Here is a 15,253-nt window from a genome sequence, read left to right as displayed (position 1 = left end):
GTGATCTGATTTGGACCAATCAGATTGAAGAACATTCTTTGGAGTTATATGGTAATGACTTCCAAACATTTGGGGGATGCTGTCCTTTGACGACTTAAATGGAATAACAAAATAAGGGCATCGAGATAGACTAAATGGTCCATTTTTAAAAATGTTTCCATTAAAGGGGAAGTTCACCCTGACAAATATCAATAGACAAATCATGTCACACCCGATCATGAATAGAAAAGAAAATTAAGTCATCAGGAACCATGCAAAATTTGAAATTCATGCATTTTATATTACATAACACATGGGGCAGCTGCTCGTTTATGACGTCACAAATGCAAAACTTTGAACTCTAATAACTTTCTTACTCTTTAACGGATTTTCCTCAAACCTTCACTAGTATTTTTTCTGCTATTTTTGCAACAAAGTTTTCTTCAGGGTGAACTTCCCCTTTAAGAGCAATGTATTTTGAGGGTAGGATCAAGAACTTTATGTGAATTTTCAATTGGATTTGTAAAATGTCAGTGTTGGATTTAAAGCCAATTTCATTGAATTCTTTAACTGACTCAGATTTTTAATTTGGCTCATGATATTGAAATGTTATGCATGAAACCAACTCCAATGAATCCGTGAACACTGATTTGCATATCTCTAAAGGCTAACGAGTTTACCATCTACAATGTGAACCAACAACGATTGAGATACTTGGTTGAGTTCACTCTGCCCGAGGATCAGACTGACACTCCTTCATCGTTCATCCCCGATCTTCCAACTGTTCCCATGGAAACGGATGACACCAAAGAGCAACCAATACCTCCACCTGTTGGTGAGTGCATCTCATTCAATCTGGGCCCTGTTTCACAGATCCTGAAGATTGATTATGTTATTGATTGTAATGATTATCAATGAAATCAATATTCTTAATCAGTTGTATACCCAGTTGTTGTGTGTCCGGACAGGTTGTGTGTTAAAAATGAACTTCAAAAAAAAGTCAAGGATGGATAATTTTCACTTGTCGGAGTATTTGGAATAGTCTTTCCAGCAACATCCGTTCATGTCCTTCAGTAATCACTTGAAGAGTAGAACAGGGGTCCGTTGCAGAAAGAGTTGTGTTTAAACGCAAGTCAAAAAATCAATTGCAAGTCCCAAATGCGCGCTGTTGATTGGCTGAAAATAAAGTTGCGCTTGATTTTTAGAGTTACGATTGATTGCAACTCTATCTACAATGGGCCCCTCTTCTTTTTTTTATTGTAAAATGCTTTGAGCATGTTTAATTTTCTAACTGGAAAATGACTATGTTAATATTAAAATATATGTTTATAATCATTTTATTGTTTCATTTTGTGTATTTTATTTGTTATTGTTTCTCCTTGTAGAAATGAAAGATGTACTGGCAGTCCCTAACCCTAATGATAAGGTTGTAAGTGGTTTACAAAGTACATCCAGCAAGCCTATTCCTCTCAAGAACGTATGCGTCCGAGCAAAGATGATGGACCTAGCAGCCCAGGTAAGATTTCAAAAGTTTTACAGTTCTAGGTAAAGTTTAGGAAAGTTCTGGGCTCGTCTTACAAAGAGTTGCGATTGATCCGATCAATCACAGCCATGGTAAGCAAGCAAAGTCAACATATAAAATGCATGTTTGTTCAAATTTTTTCGAGATATGAATGTATTCCCATACATTCATTGATTTCTTAACTAATTGGTGTGTTTTCCTTTGTTTACAAAGGACATTTTACAAATTTCCTGTAGAATAATCATGACACTGATGGATTTCCATAGAGTTGCGATTGATTGGATTGATCATAACTCTTCGTAGGTATGTTTAGGAAAGTCAAATCTATGTTATTTCAATTGGAAAGATATAGTTCGTTCTTAAAAACCTTGTATTGGAAATATTGTATGACAAGAAAAAGAAATACTAAAAAGTTTGGGTCTGTTACTTTATTCCGGAACTGTGCATAGTCTCATATAAAGGTTGCTCTGCTTCAGTGGACCTTCCATAAGTGGAATAATTGCTGATTAAAAAACTCGAAGCAATTTTTTTTTAGACCAGATCGTTCAAAATATATGTTATATACCTCTTCTAAGTTGAATTTCTCCTAAATCAAACAGATTTCTGTTTTCCTGAAAATATTTGACTTAGGAAGAGTTACCTTTACTAGTCTTGTCTCTGTTGTTACTTGCAGTCAATACGATGCTTGATTTGGAATTCCTTAAGAGAATTTATATTTATCTTGTTTTCTATCCTGATCTTGTCGAAGCAGTAAATTTTATTTGATGAATGCTGTCCTGCCGAGTTCCGACAAGATTTGCCACAAACAGAAACAGAAAATATGTAGATATCTCGTTATCTCTACAGGTCTTTTCAATGGTGATATTTGGGACTTTACATGTGTACGATGTACCATTTTGTTTTTCATTTATTTATGTATCTATTTGTTTATTTCATTGTCAATTACTTTATTTATTCATTTACATATTTCTTTATTCAATTATTTATATATTTATTTATGTGTTCATTCATTCATTTATTTCTTTGAATTGACATTGCCGTCATTACTATTATTATCATTTATATTAGGGGTGTAATTCAGGTGTAAATTTCAATTTATCTCTCATCCATTGTACCTCTAGGTCGTCATCTTCCAGGAGTATGACAACGTGAACCGGGAGTCCATCGAAGCCAAGTATGTATTCCCCCTGGAAGACAGTGCCGCCGTGTGTGGGTTCGAGGCATTCATAGGAGACAAGCACATAGTGGGTACGGTCAAGGAGAAAGAACAGGCTCATAAGGAATACAAGGAAGCAATCAGTAAGGGGCATGGAGCATATCTCATGGATGAAGAAGCACCAGTAAGTCGATCTTCAAATTGGCATCTCCTCATTGTGTCACACTGTTTTACACAATTTTTCTCACAATGTTTTGCACACAGTTTTACTTGCTGTTTTTTGACATGATGCTTTATATATACTTTTATACACAGTTTTACACAAGTCATTACTCAATCTTCAAATTGGCAATTCCTCATTTTACTCAATGCTGTGTTTTACATTCTAGTTTTTATCCTACACTGATTTACACAGGGTTTTACCCACTGTTTTATAATTTTTTTGCACAATGATTTACACATTGTACACAAGTCGTTACTCAAACTTCAACTTGGCTATTCATTTGACAACTCATAACACACAACAAGGTTTTGAGGCATTCATAGGAGATAAGAGATAAGGAGGAAGAACAGGCTCATAAGGAATACAAGGGAGCAATCAGTAAGAGGCACAGAGCCTATCTGATGGATGATGAAGCACCAGTCAGTCGATCTTCAAATTGGCATCTCATTGTGTCACATGTTTAACTCAATCTTTTACCCACCGTTTCAGGCAATGTTTTGCACACAGTTATACTTACTATTTTGACATTATGCTTTATGCACAGTTATATACACAGTTTTACACAAGTCATTAATCAATCTTCAAATTGGCAATTCCTCATTTTACTCAGTGCTGTGTTTTACATTCTAGTTTTATCCTACACTGATTTACGCAAGGTTTACCCACTGTTTTATCATTTTTTTGCACAATGATTTACACATTGTACACAAGTCGTTACTCAAACTTCAAATTGGCAACTCATTTGACAATTCATAACACACAATAATGTTTTGAGGCTAAATTGGATAAAAGCACATAGAACAGGCTCATAAGGAATACAAGGAAGCCATCAGTAAGGGACACGGAGCCTATCTCATGGATGAAGAAGCACCAGTGAGTCCGAAACGATCTTCAAATTGGCATCTCCTCATTTTGTCACATAAATGTTTTACACAATGTTTTACACACTGTTTCATGCAATGTTTTGCACACAGTTATACTCACTATTTTTTACATGATGCTTTATGCACAGTTTTATACATTGTTTTACCCAAGTCATTACTCAGTCTTTAAATTGGCAATTCCTAATTTTCACACACTGTTTCACATAATTTGCACACAGCTTTACACTATGTTTTGCATACAGTTTTGCTCACTCTTTTTATATGATGATTTATGCACAATTTATACACTGTTTTACACAAGGTATTACTCAAACTTCAATTTGGCAATTCCTCATTTTACCCAATGCTGTGCACGACGTTTTATACAACGTTTTTATCCTATACTGTTCTGCACATGAAAGTTTTACCCACTGTTTTGATTAAATTTTTCACACAATAATTAACAAATTTTACACAAGTCGTCTTCAACTTCAAGCACATCGTACAAGGAGGAAGAACAAGCTCATGAGGAATGCAAGGGAGCAATCAGTAAGAGGCACGGAGCCTATCTGATGGATGAAGAAGCCCCAGAAAGTCAATCTTCAAATTGGCAATTCCTCATTTTACACCGTAACTGTAATGTTTTACGCACTTCTTACCACACAGTTTTATTCAAATTTTAATCACTACGTTTACACTGTTTTACACACTGTTTACACAATGTTTTTCTCAGTGATTTATCAACTGTTATACAGTGCTTTATTCATTGTTTTACACAAAGTTTTACACAGTATTTACCCAATATTTTACACACTGCTGTACACAATGTTCTACTCACTGTTGTACACAATATGTGATTCAGTGTTTTACTCACTGGTTTACATATTGTTTTACACAAGTCATTACTCAATCTTTAAATTGGCAACTCCTTATTTTACACAATGTTTACCCACTTTTTTACACAATATTTTATCTACATTTTACACAGCCTTTTACATGATGTTTTACACAAGTCATCTTGTGAAAGAAGCATGACAAAGTATACAAAATGAAATGCTCACAGGGGACTTTGTTTTATTTCACTTCAGGATGTGTTTACTGTGAGCGTGGGCAATCTGCCTCCGAAGGTCAAGGTTGTGATTAAGATTACCTATGTGATTGAGCTGTCGGTTGAGGGGGATAAGATTGCCTTCAGTTTACCTGGGTCCGTTGCACCGTGGCGTAAGGAGGCTGCCATCTCTCAAGTATTACAGAAGGACGTTGCTACTTTAAAGGTCAAAGATCAGTCATCGATGTGAGTCAGTTATTATTTCAGCTTTCTTAAATATTTCAGATAACATGACTGTGTATTTTATACTTCGGAAGCTGGAAAGCCTGACCCCCTCTTATTGGATCTTGGCCATCTACCAGGTGATAATGCCGATGTAAATGTCGTTATCTAGGAAAATTGCACTTAATTTGTTAAAATAACATTATGACTATATTGATTATGCCAATATTTTTAGGATTTATGTATAAAATCAGAATTTTGTTCTAAACTTGAAATTCTGGTCTAGATGTTCTTCTTGGCTTTGCTTAGCAAATCTATAATGAAAAATTACTACTTTTCATTGTTTTGGGCTAAGAAAATTTGTGGAAATGGTTTTGTAATTTAAAAAGGCATCCAATTAAATACTTCAATAAGTAATAACAAAAACATGGTCTGATTTGCAGGTTTAAAATGCATGAAGTATTTACCTGGAGATTGCAAGTTTGGTCTCAAAAGTTGTGTGAGAAAGAGCTTTCCCCATGGGTGGTTAATATGTAGTACATTCTTTCTTTCGAGTGTTTTCTGTTCATACAAATATGAAGATGCATGAATTTTCATTGTTTTTATTGTTATTTCCAGTTCGTTCTCACTGGCAGTGTCTGTTGAGATGGCCACGGATATCACAGCAATACAATCTACTACGCACCCCCTGAAGATCAAAGTAAGTGTGGCTGCCTCTAGTTTAAACCATGGTAGTTTGCAAAGCTGTGTCATAAAAGAAATGACGAGTTTCCACTATATAGATATGTATTGACAACTTTATTGATAGTCAATAAGTCATCAGAATTCCAATCGGCAGGTTATTAGATTTGTAGCTTAGCAGATAAGCAGGTTTAAGTAGAATAACTATTTGTAATTACAATCAGTAATATTAGAATCATATATATACACGCAGACAGATTTTACCTTTCAAACATTAGATTCATACTGTCATAAGTTGAACGTCATCAGTCACACTAGAACAATATTCATTTGCCATTCATATCTCAAATTATAGTGAATGTCAGTGTGTAATAATCAGTGATAGTAAAAATGTATTTATACTTACTATATACAGCTTTCTCTCTTTCGGTTCAGGTTTTGTCCTTTTAAACAACCTGATGCAAAGTTTAATTAACAAGGGATACTGAAAGTTTCTAAAGCACAACACCCACTATTATCAAGCGCAAATATACGTTTATATGGCAACCATATTATGCAAGAGTTAAGATTAATATGATGAAGCATTAATTATGTAAAAATTAATTCATGCGGAGCATCGCAATAACAGTAAGGCTAGTATTGCTTTTATCTACAATTTCATGTAAATAACAAATCAATTATTGTAAAAAATACATAAATGTTATTTTTTAGCATATCGTAAAATATGTAATTCAAATATCATAAATTGTTTGTTCTTACAGCAAACTGCAACCAAGGCTGTCATAACCCTACCCGATGACTGTAAGAGTCTTGGGGAAGGTTTTCAGTTGTTAGTTGGTGTAACCGATATCCATCGTCCTCGTATGTGGGTCGAGCAACATCCAGAGAACAAGGACAGTCAGGTATTCAATTTGAATTCATCTTCTTTAGGATATGTACATGAGTATGATTGGTTAGAAATATGTTGAATGTATTTTTTCCCCAAAATACACACTTTCTTAATGTATTTCTTCATCTGTTTGTTTAAATATATTGTTGTTTCTTGAATATATTTGTTACACTGTTACATGTTAACAAACATAAAAAAAAGAAGAAATATGAAACCTAAGATAGGGCTCTGAAATTCAGTTTTTCTCAAAGAATCAACAAATTAATGAAGTATAACTGGATTCTATAGTTTTGTAAGATTGGAAAGTTAGAAAATCCTTGAGTATATTCACATTAATTGAGCATCTTCCAAAGCTTTGGAGAGGATTTAAAGTCAACAAACCAGCCAGCCTTGTAAACCACCACCTCAAGTCCTCAACTACTAAAATCTGGTCAGGTTCCCAACCGATAATGCAACCTTCTAGCCTGTGCAGTCGTATAATATAGACCCTCTTGAATGATAGCCAACCAATCCACTACTCAATGCTTTCATGTCACACTTATTGTGTTACCAAGTAACCAAACCAGTTACTCTTCCCCTCAAAACCTTTCAGTTTCTCTATACAAAAGAAATTATATGCTAATTTACTCTCTGTATCAATAATAGTTATTCTAAAAAGTTTCAATTCAAGACTAGCTGCATGTCAATGAGAGGCCACATGCAGTGTTGGCCAGTTTACTCCCCCTTTAGATATTTGAAAGTGTTTCTAGGAAGTTTGATTATCCTGTATGCTTATGGTTGAAATTTGTCGGGTTCATTTGTGAACTTTTGATTGATGTGTTTTGGGGTTGACATTTCTTACGATCCTGTTGTATTCTTTCTCATTTTTGGCTTATGTTGAGATATATCATGCCTTTATACTATATTTAAATCAATTGAATCCAATAATTAAAGCATTATGAAAGTTAAAGACTTACAAATCTTTAATTTTAAATTTTGTAAGTGTTTCTAGGAAGTTTGATTATCCTGTATGCTTATGGTTGAAATTTGTTGAATTAATTTGTAAGCTTTTGATGTGTTTTGGGGTTGACATATCTTATACGATCCTGTTGTATTCTTTCTCTTTTTTTTGCTTGTGTTCAGGTGTATCATGCTTTTATATTCAATTCAATTTAATCCAATAATTATTTCCAAAGCTTAAAGCATTATGAAAGTTAAAGACGTACAAGTTTTCAACTTTTAATTTTGTGTTTCTAGGAAGTTTGATTATCCTGTATGTTTATGGTTGAAATTTGTTCGATTAATTTGTGATGTGTTTTTGGGTTGACATTTCGTACGATCCTGTTGTATTCTTTATCTTTTTGGGGCTTATGTTGAGATATATCATGCTTTTATATTCAATTCAATTTCATCCAATAATCATTTCCAAAGCTTAAAGCATTATGGAAGTTAAAGACTTACAAATCTTTAACTTTAAATTTTCTAAGTGTTTATATTCCTGAAGTTTGATTATCCTGTTTGCTCAAGGTTGAAATTTGTTTGATTAAGTTTTTAACTTTTGATGCATTTTGGGGTTGACATTTCTTATGATGAATTCTTTCTCTTTTTTGGCTTTTGTTCAGGTATATCATGCCTTTATTTTTAAATCAATTTAATCCAATAATTATTTCGATATGGTTAAGCATTATAAAAGTTACAATATAATGGAGGTGATAACTCATAATACAAAGCTACATAAGGAGTGCACTGTAGAAACATTAAGACAATGAAATTAAAAAGTTCTGGCATAGATTATTTTTTGAAGATTGTTTTCTTCCGTTCTTGTCATGTAACTAAATCGTTTTTTTAACTGTATATTAAAAAGATCAATCAGGCTACGGGACTTCTCGCAACGAGTAATCAACCTATGGCATGATTTGCCTTCTGAGCTTGTAAACAGTAACAGTATAAATTAATGCATTCAAATCAAATATAGTGAAGGCCTGGAAAACCAAGTTTAATCGTTTCGACCCAAACACAGAATTCTCATAACTCGTCCAAACCCACACATACTTTGTAAAATTGTTGAGTTCAACTGAGGACAAGTTCAAAGAAGAGGCAGAGGGGCAAATAAGTTTTCTATACTTTATGCCTCAAGGTGTGTTGGCTCAGTTGGTAGAGCGTCCGTCTCACAACCAGGGGGTTAGGGGTTCAAACCCCGGCCACGTCAGACCCAAAGACGTTAAAAGATGGGAGTTGCTGCTACCCTGTTTGACGTTCAACGATTAAAGGGATAGAGCCGCATCGATCTGGCGCTGCCGGGCCCACGATCAATTGGGCGAAGCAATTTTTCAGAGTATTTCATTTCATGTCTATTTTGAACTATAAAATATGGATATTCATTCATTTTATTAAGGTAAATCAATGTAAATAAAAAAAAATCAATACTCTTGATTCTGTGCCTCTTCAGGCCTGCATGGTGACCTTCTACCCTGACTTTGAAGCCAGCAGTGTCGAGAAACCCGAGATCGTCTTACTCCTAGACTGTTCCAATTCCATGAAAGGAGAACCTCTCAAGCAAGCCAAGAAGATCCTCCTCCTCACCTTGCATCACATGGCTGATGACTGCATCTTCAATGTTGTCACCTTTGGAACAGGTAGGTGTATTGTTAAGCTGTTCGTGTAGTTACGAGCGACTTTACAAACGACTGGTGATCCTTGTGGTAAAAGATGTACACCAGATTTCCATTAGCGTCGATATGGTTCCTGAGAGTTGGTCACCAGTTGGTCGTACAGTCGCTCTTAAGTTACAAACAGCTTTATGAAACACCCACCAGGTGGGTGTTTCATAAAGCTGTTTGTAAGATACGAATGACTTTACGCACAACTGATGACCCTTTTTTGTGCCTTGTGATATCTGTATGTAACTATTTTATTACCCAAGAACATTTTCCAGTCTGTATTCATTTATTCAACTTTTTATCTATTTATTCTATTTTTTAATTAAATAGCAGTGTGAAACATTGTGTGCAATAATAAATTATTTTCTTCATTTCTCATCAACCTGGCTATCACATCAGCAATATTTTTGTACTTTTTTTTTTGGGGGGGGGGGGGCAGTTTGAGTCTTTCACACAAACATTGTGTCCAAAATCAGAGTGTACATGGATGTCTCATTCGATTACAGGCTTTGAGGAGCTGTTCGCTGGCAGCCAAGCCAAGACGGAGTCCTCCGTCCAAGCTGCGACGTCGTTCATCAACCAGGCATGTGCTACGCAGGGCAACACCGATGCATGGCGCCCTCTGCAGTCCTACTTTCTGCTGCGATCCGAGGGACTTCAGAACCTCTTTCTGGTGTCCGATGGTCATATCAACAATGAGCAGTCTACTCTGGATGCTATATCTCAAAACACACACTCGCGTATCTTCACGTTTGGTATCAGGTAATGATTAAATTGTTTAAATAAAAGAGGTGAACTAGTTCAAGCATCGTGATTGGTCAAAACACATTACATGACCTACAACATTTTGGGAATTACACTCCAGTGGAAATTGTGAAAATTGACATTGCATTAGACCAAAAGCAGTAAAGTGCACGATGTACTCTTTGCTGGAAAAGTCATTTTAGTTTTAATTTTATCCATTATATATGTACTTTGACAAGTACATGAAGTCATCTGTGTTTGTGTAATTAATTATAATTTAACCTTACCCCTTCTAGTTCCAGCTCGAACCGGCATCTGTTGAAGGGCATGGCAAGAGTTGGGCGTGGTGCTTTTGAGTTCTTCGACAACAATGCAAAATCAAAATGGGAATCCAAGGTATGTTGCAATATGTGCATTTCATAATACATACATCACCAACATTCATAATTATGAGAAGCGTGAGGGTCGACCACTTAAAGATTTAGTCATAAGGTCATATACAAATACTCTTTAGTCTCTGACCTCCCCATATTTCCCCGTCCCAAGTTTCTCATTCTGCAATACATACGTTTCTACTTCTATCCCCCCTGCTCCCTCACTTTTCTTTCTCTTATATATTCTTTTTTTATTCAAGAAATGCATATATCTCCATGTAAATTGATTTCCATAATTATTAATGACATTAAATCATTAAGCAAAAAGTTTTTTTCTATTTTTTTTAGTTTTTGCGTTCAACTTTATTTATTGGATAGTGAATCCAAACCAAAGCAAAAAGTTATATTTACTGTATTTGTTTGTTTTGGTTTTTTAAACTTTGTATTGATATTGTCAATTGACCCATTCAGTCCTGCTGCTGGTCAGTATATGTGCATTTACCAATAAATAAATGAATAATAAAATCCAGTTAATGGTAGGCCCAGGTGTAAGATTTGGTCATCTACAGTAAGGCAAGACTCACATATAATGTTAGGTCATATATAGTAAGGCAAGACTCACATATAATGTTAGGTCATATACAGCAAGGCAAGACTCACATATAATGTTCGGTCATATACAGTAAGGGAAGGCTCACATATAAGGTTTGGTCATATACAGTAAGGGAAGGCTCACATATAAGTTCAAGTCATATCCAGTAAGGGAAGGCTCACATATAAGTTCAAGTCATATACAGTAAGGGAAGGCTCACATATAAGGTTAGGTCATGTCCAGTAAGGGAAGCCTCATGTATAAGGTTTGTATATACAATGCTCATGTACATGTAAGATAGTGGTAATAGATTTGGTCATACACAGTATCCACTAGAAAGTTTGGTCATATACAGTAAGGGAAGGCTCACATATCAGGTTAGATCATATACAGTAAGGGAAGGCTCACATATAAGTTCAAGTCATATACAGTAAGGGAAGCCTCACATATATAAAGGTTAGGTCATATACGTTAAGGGAAGGCTCATGTACATGTAAAAGATTAGGTCATATGCAGTTAGCAAACAATTTGATCACATACAGTAAGGGAATTTTCAGGAATGAGATTTGATTACATGTATATACAGAAGGGTAAGGTTCAGGTATATCTTTTGATCATATACACTTCCTTAGGGAAGTTTCCAGTATAAGATTTTTTGTATGCAGTAAAGAAAGACTCATGGATAAGGTTTGGTTGTATGTTTCAGTGTAGATGAGTGCTAGTTGATAAAGATTAATATGATTATTGAGATTACCAAAAGATAAATGCATAAGATGTGATATAATCAGATTAATTCATAGGATGTGGTATACTCCTAGGTGAAAGCTCAGTTGAGCAAGGCCAAACAGCCATCGGTATCATCCCTTGAGGTCCAGTGGAAACAGCATGATAATGACCCGCCAACTCCGGTCCAAGCCCCTCGTCAGCTGACATCACTCTTTAATGGCTCCAGACTGGTTGTGTATGGCTTTGTACAGTACTGCACGGAGGTATGTACATGTATAATGATAGCAGCAATAATGACCTAGACCTGGGGGCTGTCTTCCAAAGAGTATGCAAATTTATCCATAGAATTTCTGTTGATAAAATCTTAAAGTCCCCTACTTCGCAATCAAAATGGGCATCCATTTTAAATGAACCGGTTAATAATTGGAACAGATTGTATATGATTCCCTTTAAATGCTGTCTTTCTACAAAACTCCGCTACTTTCAATATAAACTTTTCAATCGGATAATGGGGGTGAACAAACATCTTTACGATATTTATGTACATTTTGTTCTTCCTCTGTTGAAAGTATTTCACATCTGTTTTGGGACTACCCTGAAACTCAACAATTTATTCAAAACTTCCAAACCTCTTATTTGAACAATAACGTGTATTTGAATAAGAATTTATTTTTGTTTGGTTGCCCTGACGCTCAATACTCTACTGTCAACCGTTATATTCTTTATGCTAAATATTTCATTTTTTCGACACGTTGTAAGGGTAATCGGTTGTGTTTTAGCTCTTTTAAGAGCGTATTTAAATGCTATTGTGAAATTGAAAGGGTTCTCAGTCAAAAACATCATAATTTTGTCATATCATTAGATAATAGTATGCATGTACAGTTGTTGTTGTAAACATGTTCGCTTCATGATTCTTTTGTAAAGTGAATTGCTTTCGTGTTTGATTTCTGAATAAAATCTTTCTATGAAAGGAAAAAAAAATTGATCCAAATAATCGTAAATCTATGGAATTCCATCAGTGTCATATTTTTTTCTGCTGGAGATTTGCACATTGTCCTTTGTATGGTAAGAGAAGTGCAGTGAATTTTCAAGAAAACAATAAATGCATGAATATACATCATAGCTAGAAAATATTTTGAACACACATGCATGATAGATGTTGATGCTGCTGGCCGTCAGTAGTTGCGATTGATCGGATCAATCATAACTAAGACGGGGCCCAGGGCTCTGTATTACAAAGAGTTGCGATTGATCCCATCAACCACAACTATGGAAAGCCAGCAACGTGAACATCTAAAATGCACGTTTGTTCAAAATAATCTCTCGATATGCTGTTTATTCATACATTCATTGCTTTCTTGCAAAGTGAGGGTGCTTCTCTTGGTTTCTGTTGAAAATAATGACACTGATGGACTTCTATACATTTGAGGTTGATTGGATCAGTCTTTTGGTAAGATGGGGGCCCTGTATTCTGAAGTCGGGTTTTACTGAGACAAATACATCAAAATTTTGTTTACATTGGATGCTTTTTTACTGTGCTCTCTTCTATTTCTTTAATGCTGAAAACAAGTATCTTATTCATCATTTCCAGACACTTAGAATGATCTGAGAGTCAACTGAGCGGATACATGTACATGTACATTGAACCTCAACCATTAGGGAATTATGTCACAACTGGCTCTCCATAGTTATTGTCATGTTAAGCAAAGTCTGCTGGGAGAACAGTATTATTATTGTTATTATTATTATTATCATTATGATGATGATTATTATTATTATTATCATCATCATCATCTTTGTTATTATTATTAATATTTTTTTTTTCCAAGGCTTGTTTGAAGGCTAGCATTGATGGAGAGGAGGTGTCCACCATGGTATCAACACCAGAGCTCTGCATCACAAAAGGACAGGTAGGTCCAAAATACCCACTTCTGATTGGTCGAAAGTCAAGTTGCGTTTGATTTTGGTGTTAAATTTGATTGCTGCTCGTTGTCAACATTAAAATCTTAATCTAGATTAGTTTTTGAAATGTTACCTACGAATGGACCTATTTCATTGACAAAAGTGTAATCAAGTTTCACTGATCATCTTGCATGAGTTTCTGGTCACATGATCAAGGTCAAATGTCAATTAATGTTCATGGTCAATTAAGGTTCATGAACTTTGACCATGTTGGGCATATCAACATTGAAGTTTGAACCAAATTTTTGAAATGTCATCATAACTTCTTTATATTGTCATATTTCATGAAGCTTTGACATAAGGGAAATCAAGTACAATGTATGACTGATCATTTTGCGTGAGTTTCAGGGCACACAGTCAAGGTCAAAGGTTATTTAGGGTAAATGAACTTATTCTATTATCATATGTATTATGTTTTTGTGAATAATTATTCATCTTAGTTGTTTTCAAAGTCAGCACTACTGCTATATTGAATCGCGTAATGCAGGCAGGACTACCTCAGGCATTCCATTTGTTCATCTTGGGTTTTGTGATTTCACAAAGTTCAGTTTATTTAACTGTACCAGGTGTAGAATTGCGATGATACAGTGACGACTATTCTTGGTTTTATGGCTCTCTCGTGAAATCAGTGTTAACTACTTTCATTAAACCTGTTGATGTGCAGATGTTACATCGTTTGACGGCCCGTGCAGTGATCAGAGACTGGGAGGACGGCACCTTAGACCCTGACAAGACCCACCATGAGGCAAGGAAGAACCAGCAGAAGTCTTATGTCATCGATCTTAGCAAGAAGTATTCCATCGTCACTCAACTCACCAGTTTCGTCGCCATTGAAAAGAGAGAGAAGGTGAATAGATTGACACTCTTGAAGCATTACATTTTTCCTCCAATAGAATCTGCAATAAGATTAAAATGTGAGGTTGGAAGTCCTTGATATAAAATTTGTTAAGACTGTTCTGTGATAATAATGATAATAATAGCTGTATTTATAAAGCGCTTTTTGCCTGAGGATACAAAGCGCTGCTTTTGTTACCCTGGCTTTAGCTCAAGCTACCATTTCCGCCTCTCAGTGCATGCAAGGAATTAATCCTGCTGGGTACCCATTCACCTCACCTGGGTCGAGTGCAGCACAGTGCGGATAAATTTCTTGTTGAAGGAAAACACGCCATGGTTAGGATTCAAACCCACGACCCTCTGTTTGAAAGGCGAGAATCAGAACCACTAGATCACGATGCGCCCGCAGTTAACGGCTCGCTAATATCATCTCAAATCGGTATTCGGAAATGTGTTTGCATTAGGCCGAACTGTAATCTCAAGTGACAGAATGGGTAGAAGCACTGAATATGAAATGAGAGTTTTCACATTGAAACATATGAAATTTTGTCATGGTAAATTTGAAAGTAATCAATTAAGGCATGGAGAAACTGGTGGCCAGATATAGAGTGCGTCCCACAAAAAAGGAAACCCATTTTCAGAGACAGATTTCACAATTAAACATGTTTTTACTATGAATGTTATACTTTTGACAAGAGTGGAATCTCATCTTTAGTTGAGACCAACAGCTTAGCAAATATTCCTTGCATAGCACATTACACATAATAAATATTGAGGTCTATCAGAAATGATTTGCGCA

The 15,253-nt window shown here is 35.4% G+C and overlaps 1 protein-coding gene across 8 annotated transcripts in view; it reads left to right on the top strand.

Annotated features, from left to right (window-relative positions):
* LOC121413928 (protein mono-ADP-ribosyltransferase PARP4-like) overlaps positions 1-15,253 on the top strand; it is a 62,185-nt gene that overhangs the window by 18,952 nt on the left and 27,980 nt on the right. For 7 of the 8 annotated variants that reach the window (XM_041606938.1, XM_041606937.1, XM_041606939.1 and 4 more), the window contains 12 exons: positions 646-814; positions 1,365-1,495; positions 2,623-2,841; positions 4,832-5,037; positions 5,632-5,713; positions 6,456-6,596; positions 9,012-9,198; positions 9,729-9,984; positions 10,263-10,362; positions 11,751-11,921; positions 13,488-13,568; positions 14,285-14,467. In XM_041606938.1, coding sequence (XP_041462872.1) covers positions 646-814; positions 1,365-1,495; positions 2,623-2,841; positions 4,832-5,037; positions 5,632-5,713; positions 6,456-6,596; positions 9,012-9,198; positions 9,729-9,984; positions 10,263-10,362; positions 11,751-11,921; positions 13,488-13,568; positions 14,285-14,467 — 1,926 coding nt within the window. Of the gene's footprint in view, positions 1-645; positions 815-1,364; positions 1,496-2,622; positions 2,842-3,684; positions 3,754-4,831; positions 5,038-5,631; positions 5,714-6,455; positions 6,597-9,011; positions 9,199-9,728; positions 9,985-10,262; positions 10,363-11,750; positions 11,922-13,487; positions 13,569-14,284; positions 14,468-15,253 lie in introns of all 8 variants that reach the window. The other variant, XM_041606936.1, reaches the window with a different exon arrangement.

The sequence above is a fragment of the Lytechinus variegatus genome, chromosome 4 (genome assembly GCF_018143015.1).
Source record: "Lytechinus variegatus isolate NC3 chromosome 4, Lvar_3.0, whole genome shotgun sequence".
Lineage (NCBI taxonomy): Eukaryota > Metazoa > Echinodermata > Echinoidea > Temnopleuroida > Toxopneustidae > Lytechinus > Lytechinus variegatus.
This window is presented reverse-complemented; position numbering and strand designations above follow the sequence as displayed.